General features: G+C 37.0%; 1 protein-coding gene across 1 annotated transcript; it reads right to left on the bottom strand.

Moving 5' to 3' along the window:
• Window positions 1-602: 602 nt before the first annotated feature.
• Window positions 603-4,509, bottom strand: apela (apelin receptor early endogenous ligand). The gene is made up of 2 exons (XM_060915628.1): window positions 4,434-4,509; window positions 603-691 (listed from the first exon to the last, which is right to left on the bottom strand). Exons 1-2 carry the CDS (start codon window positions 4,507-4,509, stop codon window positions 603-605), a joined length of 165 nt encoding a protein of 54 aa, XP_060771611.1.
• Between the last annotated feature and the right edge of the window lie 3,555 nt (window positions 4,510-8,064).

The following is an 8,064-nucleotide window of genomic DNA, read 5'->3' on the forward strand; positions in this document are numbered from 1 at the left end:
GTCTGCTGTGAAACATCCCGAGATTCAAACCCTATGGTTTAGACCAGCCGTAATGTTGCACTAGATTTTAATTGAGATCTTTTCTTGAGTAAATAAGTGTTAGTCTTTTTACACACGGTGTCATTGTGGTAAAGTGTGTTTGGCTGATTTAGTGCTTGAACTGTGTGTGGCGGGTAGGTTTGTGTGTGTGTGTGCTGTGTTTCTGTATTGTATTTGAGTTAACCGGCTCTTTTGTAATCTTTGCGAGCGTGTGCTTTGTTTACTTTTCCCAGTCTAAGAAAAAAAAAAAAAGTTTAAAACCCCAAGGGATGCCACAATTACACTCATTTAGTTCAGAACTGTTGACACACTAAGTGGTGAACTCTTAAATGAAGCACTTTCAGCAAGCAGGATTTGGATTTGGTGTGTTGTTGTGGACTCCAGGCATTTAAAGCATGTTGCAAATATTTATTAGTAGTTTTTTTTAAGTCAAAGAATGCCAACCATTCACAGCGTACCTGTCGACGTGGGATATTTAAAGGCAGGCTAGACTGGAGAGGAACCCATTGAGAGGAACTGACCACATGAGGATAGTGTGAGGAAAGCGAGTGTGTGAGTTTACCTCAAGGAAAGGGCACTCTGGAGTGTAAAGGCAGGCAGCGTTTGTGTGGACAGTGATGTCTCCTGTATTTTCGACGCAAATTCAGAAAATCTAAAACACAAGTGAGCAGAAAAGCACTTTACTGACACACCACGACTGCACAATTGATATGGAGAGATTACTGTATCTTCTAAGAAGCCCAAGTCCTGTAAGGTGATAGTTTTTATCTTGTATGTACAAGATTTATCTTGTAGGAAAAAGGCAAGTGATTTTCTTGTGTAAAGTTAACTATTCTGTGAGAATTCATGCAAAGTTCTTTTTTTTTTTTTTTAATTTCTATTAAAGGTAGTTCGGGGCCTCAGGTCATGCAGCAGCAGGGCGTTACCTGAAAATACAGACTTCACACCACTGGACCAGTATATCAATCAAACCTTGATTCATTAACAAGCACAGGTAACATATGTGAGGCCATACAGTCCCACCTTTATCCCCTCCATGGTGGCCGTATGCTAATCTCTCTCTCTCTCTCTCTCTCTCTCTCTCTCTCTCTCTCTCATTGTGTTCAACAGCATGATTAACAATAGGACACTGGAGCTCGAGCACCCATGGGCACGAGCTTAATTGCGCGTAGCCGCCGCTTACATTGGAATTTATGGGTTACATTGAATTAATTCTTATATGCATGCTGACACCCTGAGCAGCTGTAAAAAACAAACAAACAAACAAACCAAAAAACAAACAAACAAAAAAAACTGAATGTGGCTTATCACTGTGGGAGAAAAAAGGATTCTTGGGGGAAAAGAGTGAATATGGCTTAAGACTGTGGGAGAAAAGAGGATTCTCAGCAAAAAATAAAATAAAAATTAACCCTGGATATGGCTTGATATTGTGGGAGAAAAGAGGATTCTTGGCTAAAAATAAATAATAAATAAATGAAAATAAACCCTGAATATGGCTTAATACTGTGGGAGAAAAAACGATTCTCTGCAAAAAAATAAATAAATAAATAAAAAATTTAAAAATTAATTAAATAATTTTTTTGGGGGAAAAAAAAACCCTGAATATGGCTTCTGTGGGAGAGGAAAAAAAGGATTCTCGGAAAAAAAAATTTGTTAAAAAAATTTAAAACCCTGAATATGGCTTAATGCTGTGGGAGAAAAAATGATTCTCTGTGAAAAAAAATAAAAAAAATAAATTAAATAAAAAAAATTTTGGGAACCCCCCCCCCGAGTATGGCTTCCGTGGGAGAGAAAAAAAAAGGATTCTTGGCAAAAAAAAAATTTAAACCCTGAATATGGCTTAATATGGTAGGAGAAAAAAAGGATTCTTGGGAAAAAATATTTATTTAAAAAATGCAAAACCCTGAATATGGCTTAATACTGTGGGAGGAAAAAAAGATTCTCTGCAATATATAAAAAATAAATTAAATTAAATAAAAACCCTGAATATGGCTTAATGCTGTGGGAGTAAAAAGGATTCTCTGCAAATAAATAAAGAAATAAAAATTAATAAAAAATTTAAAACCCTGAATATGGCTTTAATACTGTAGAAGAAAAAATTATTCGTGGCAATAATTAATTAATTAATTAATTTAATTAATTAATTAAAAAATTTAAAACCTTGAATATGGCTTAATGCTGTGGGAGAAAAAAGGATTCTCTGCAAACAAAAATAAATAAAATAAAAGAAATAAAAATGTATTTAAAAAAATTAAAAACCCTGAATATGGCTTAATACTGTAGAAGAAAAAATTATTCTTGGTAAAAATGTATTAATTAATACATTTAAAAACCCTGAATATGGCTTAATAGTGTGGGAGAAAAAAAGGATTTTTGGCAAAAAAAAATTAAAATTAATTAATTAATTCCTTCATTAATTATTAAAAAAAACTGACTATGGTGTCTGTGGGAGGAAAAAAAAGGATTCTTGGCGCAAAAAAAAAAAAAACCCTGAATATGGCTTAATACGGTGGGAGAAAAAAAGGATTCTCGGGAAAAAAATGTATTTAAAAAATTTCTTAATACTGTGGTAGCAAAAAAAAAAAAAAAGGATTTTTGCCAATAAATAAAAATGTAAATTAAATTAAATTAAAACCCTGAATATGGCTTAATTCTATGGGAGAAAAAAGGATTCTCTGCAAACAAAAATAAAATAAATAATAATGTATTAAAAAAAATTTAAAAACCCTGAATATGGCTTAATACTGTAGAAGGAAAAATGATTCTTGGCAAAATTTAATTAATTAATTAATTAATTAGTTTAATTATTTTTTATTTATTTATTAATTGAAAATGTAAAAATCCTGAATATGGCTTAATACTGTGGGAGAAAAAAAAGGATTTTCGGCAAAAAAAAATATTTTTTTTAATTAATTAAAAATTTTTTAAAACCCTGAATATGGCTTAATACTGTGGGAGAAAAAAAAGGATTCTTGGCAAAAAAAATTAATTAATAGAAAACCCTTTTTTATGGCTTCTGTGGGAGAAAAATAAAGGATTCTCGGAAAAAAAAATTAAACCCTGAATATGGTTTAATACGGTGGGAGAAAAAAAGGATTGTCTGGTAAAAAAAATTTACTTAAACAAATTTTAAACCCTGAATATGGCTTAATACTGTGGGAGGAAACAAAAGGATTCTTGGCAATAAATAAAAAATTTAATTAAATTAAATAAAAAACCTGAATAAGGCTTAATACTGTGGGAGAAAAAAAGGATTCTCTGAAAAAATATTAAAAATAATAAAAACCTTGAATATGGCTTAATACTGGAGGAAAAAAAAGGATTCTTGGCAAACAAAATGTAAGTAAAGAAGGAAGTAAATCAATCAAATAAATAAATAAAACCCTGAATATGGCTTAATACTGTGGGAGAAAAAAAAGGATTCTTGGCAAACAAAATGTAAGTAAATAAATTAATTAATAAATAAAATAAAAACCCTGAATATGGCTTCATATAGTCAGAGAAAAGAGGATTCTCGACAATCAGTCAATCAATCAATAAAAATAAACCCTGAATATGACTTGATATTGTGGTAGAAAAGAGGATTCTCTGCAAAAAAAAAAGAGAGACTTTTTTCACAATTCTGGAGAAGGTAAAGAAAAACCTATTAAATGTCTTCCTTTAGTTCTTCTCTGGTTTCATTTTGGAGTCACTTACCCACGACAAGTCAGTGACCCCAAACCAGACCCACTGAACCTTGTCTCTGGCTGCTTTCCAAACCGCATCCTAGTGAACTAATTAGTGTGCGTGAATAGTGCACCACCTATATTCTACTATTCTGGCACATTATTTTCACCAATACCTTATAAGCTTACACACACACACACACACAGCCTCAGAATGTTGAAAATGTGAGCTTGATTGTTGAGCAATAGCCATAACTCACTCAGTGTGTGTGTGGTACACACAGGAATGCGTAATATCAAGGTTGTGCGTCAGATCCCCAAAGCAGCAGTTTTCAGTGTAATCTCACTCAGTTTGGTTCTGGGAATCAGCTATGAATAAAGCACAACGCTTCCTGTTCCTGCCTGCTTTTCAATTTCCATATTTCATTCTGAAAACCTCCTGGGAAGTCCAGAGCAGGGTGTTGGATGTGTCGGGTTTACTCCTCCAGCCGAACGCAACTCATTCAGGAGACTGAGTGCATCACTGCTTCCTCCACAATCAGAATAAAGCAAACTTAATCAACTCTAGCACTCTTTCCTCCAAACAGGTTATAAAGGAGAATAAAACATGCATTAAAGATTTAAAGTGATCTCTGGTTGAGAAAGAAATTTTACGCAAGCGTGAAAACAGAAAGAGTTACTGTTTAATATTGTTGTTGCAAGGTTTACACGTGTGCATGAGTTCCATACCTGGTTTCTGTGCCTCGAGCAGCGTCAGAGCTGTGAGTAAGAGCAGGAGGATGAAGAGCGGATGGAAGACTCTCATGGTGTTGATGCGACTTTTGGACTCAGGCACCACTTTTAGATCCTGGTGATGAAGAAGGCACTGAAGAAATCCACTTACAGTGTTGTAAGGATGACTTCTCTCTCTCTCTCTCTCTCTCTCTCTCTCGCTATGCCTTTGAGGGGATGGATGACCTGTAGAGGTTCAGTTTGAACAATGTGAACTATCCCCCTTCTTTTTAAACAGACAAGACAAAAGGGGGGGGGTTAAGGGGTGGAGAAAGGAGTGTAGGATAAGGGGTGGGTATGGAATCCACCCTAAGACTGGGTGGGGACAAAAAAAGACAGCCCTCACTCATTCACTCATTCACTCACTCACACACACTTTGCATTGCACATACTGACCCCACATGTAGAGGGTAATAGAGCTGACAGGAAGACACCCTCCCCCACTAGAAAGTAAGAGTTAGTGGGGGTTTGGTTGGGTGTGTGTGTGTGTGTGTGTGTGTGTTCAAGAGATCTGGAGTCAGGGATGTACAGTATGATGAAATGTTTGTATGAACGTATAACAATCCAGTGACTAGATGAGGGTGAGTGTGTGATAAACTGAGTGTTGACTTACAAAGAAGTGGAAAGTGCGCAGGTCTGTTTTGGGTTACACTTTATTGCACCACAGGTGTGTGTGTGTGTGTGTGTGTGTGTGTGTGTGTGTGTGTGTGCACGAGTTGCTCGAAGCTGTTGGATCCATGAGCTCTCACTCCACTAATGAGCTGCGATTGACCTTCACTACACTACTGAGAACAAAAAGTCACACCAGGAGACCGAGCCTGACACACACAACACACCCACACACACACACACCTCAGATACGCAAGTGGACATTAGTTCGGAGCAGCTGCTGACCATTAAGGCCACAAACCATAGCAATATATAATTCAAGTTAATTTATATATATTATATTATATTATATTATATTATATTATATTATATTATATTATATTATATTATATTATAAGCCAAAATTGTGCATCGTTTATTCATATGGAATATTTTTGGCTTACTACCTCTGACAATGCCTCACACAAATACAGTGCCTTGCAAAAGTATCCCCCTTGGCATTTTTCGGGTTTTGTTGCCTCATAACCTGGAATTAAAATGGATTGTTTGACGGTTTGCATTATTTCATTTACAGAACATGCTTACAACTTTGAAGATGTGAATTTTTTTTTTTTATTGTGAAGCAAACAACAAATAGGACAAAATAACAGAAAACTTCAATGTGCATAACTATTCATCCCCCTAATGTCAGTACTTTGTAGAGCCACCTCTTGCGGCAATTATACCGTAGCTGTAAGTCGCATTGGATAAGTCTGTATTTGCTTAGCACATCTAGCAACTGGAATTTTTGCCCATTCCTCAAGGCAAAACTGCTCCAACTTCTTCAAGTTAGATGGGATGCGTTGGTGCACAGCAATCTTCAAGTTATGCGACAGATTCTCAATTAAATTGAGGTCCGGGCTTTGACTCGGCCATTCCAAGACATTTAAATGTTTCCCTTTAAACCACTCCAGTGTAGCTTTAGCAGTATGTTTAGGGTCATTGTCCTGCTGGAACGTGAACCTTCGTCCCAGTCTGAAACCTCTGGCTGACTCAAACAGGCTTTCCTCCAGAATTGCCCTGTATTTAGTGCCATCCATCTTTCCTTCAGTCCTGACCAGCTTTCCTGTCCCTGCAGATGAAAAATATCCCCACAGCATGATGCTGCCACCACCATGCTTCATTGTAGGGATGGTGTTCTCAGGGTTTGTGCCACACATGGCATTTCCCATGATGCCCAAAAAGTTCAATTTTAGTCTCATTTGACCAGAGAATCTTCTTCCATATGTTTGGGGAGTCTGCCACATGCTGTTGGGCAAACTCCAAATGTGTTTTCTTCAGCAATGACTTTTTTCTGGCCACTCTTCCATAAAGCCCCGCTCTGTGGAGTGTACGGCTTAAAGTGGTCCTATGGACAGATATTTTCATCTCCACTGTGGATCTTTGCAGCTCCTTCAGTGTTATCTTTGGTGTCTTTGTTGCATCTCTGATTAATGCCCTCCTTGCCCGGTCTGTGAGTTTTGGTGGGTGGCCTTCTCACATCAGGTTTGTAGTGGTGCCATATTCTTTCCATTTTGCTATAATGGATTTAATGGTGCTCCCTGGGATATTCAAAGTTTGGGATATTTTTTATAACCCAACCCTGATCTATACTTCTCCACAACTTTGTATCTGGTCTGTTTGGAGTTCTCTTTGGTTTTCATCTTGCTTGCTTAGTAGTGTTGCAGAGTCAGGGTCCTTCCAGAACAGGTTGATTTCTACAGATGATATCATGTGACAGATCATGTGACACTTTGATTGCACACAGGTGGATCTTAATCAACTAATTATGTGGCTTATGAAGTGAATTGGTTGGACCAGCTCTTATTTAGGGGTTTCATACATAAGGGGATGAATACTTATGCACACTCCAGATTTCTGGGTTGGTTTTTTTTTTTTCATTTTAATTATTGCTTGTATCACAATAAAAAACACTGTGCACTTTTAAAGTTGTAGGCATGCTGTGTAAATCAAATGGTGCTAACCCCACAAAAATTAATTTTAATTCCAACTTGTAATGCGACAAAACAGGACAAACACCAAGGGGGATGAATACTTTTGCAAGGCACTGTACTGCCATTCCAAATGTAAATGCATTTATTTAATGAATTCAGAATGTGGGATCTTTTTGGTGATGCGTGATTTATGTCACCAAGTCTGGTTTATAACTTGTTGACTTGAGTGTTCACATGAATGCTGCATCATCCAAATGGGAATTGATCTGAGGGTATAAACGTCATGCGGCTTCATGCAACTGAGTGTCCTTGTTTATCCGATGACAGCGTTCATGAAGGCAGACAACAACAAGGGAGTGTTAACTTTCGGCTCATCTCCTTTTGTGTGTTCAGTACGACTGGGCAGTGTGATGCTAAACTGGATAGATACTGATGTTTGGGTGTATTATTGGTTCAATATGGGAATAGTATTAGACATACAGACACTCTGTCTGTGTGTGTGTGGTTTAATGAGCCACAGTCGTTAATGGCTCAACTGTTGTGTAGAAGACGGGACGGGTAGGACTAGCATGCTATGCAAACAATGTTTCAGCCCCATCAAGCAGATAAATGGCAGCACATATCAGACAGTTTGTTTGTGCATTAATGTGTATGAGCTGTCTGAGTAGCTCTAAGTGTGTGTGTGTGTGTGTGTGTGTGTGTGCTGTTATTGGAGGAGTGTTAGTGTGGGTCTTTATTGAACTCTTGGACTGTGTGTGTGTGTGTTTGTGTTCATAATTACACACGTGTGTGGAGGCTCAATGCCACATGTTAGTCCAGTCTTTGACCTGCGTGTGTGCGTGTGTGTGTTATACTAATAGATCTAGCAATACCTCATATACAATAGATAGTCGGCTACCACATTTGAAATCTACTTTGCTATGTGTGTGTTTTTGCTTCCAAGTTCATTTATCACTACTTCAGTTTGGTATAGTTATGGTTTTAGTCTCATACTTGATTCCCTTGGA

This window comes from Neoarius graeffei, chromosome 3 (assembly GCF_027579695.1).
Source record: "Neoarius graeffei isolate fNeoGra1 chromosome 3, fNeoGra1.pri, whole genome shotgun sequence".
Classification (NCBI taxonomy): domain Eukaryota; kingdom Metazoa; phylum Chordata; class Actinopteri; order Siluriformes; family Ariidae; genus Neoarius; species Neoarius graeffei.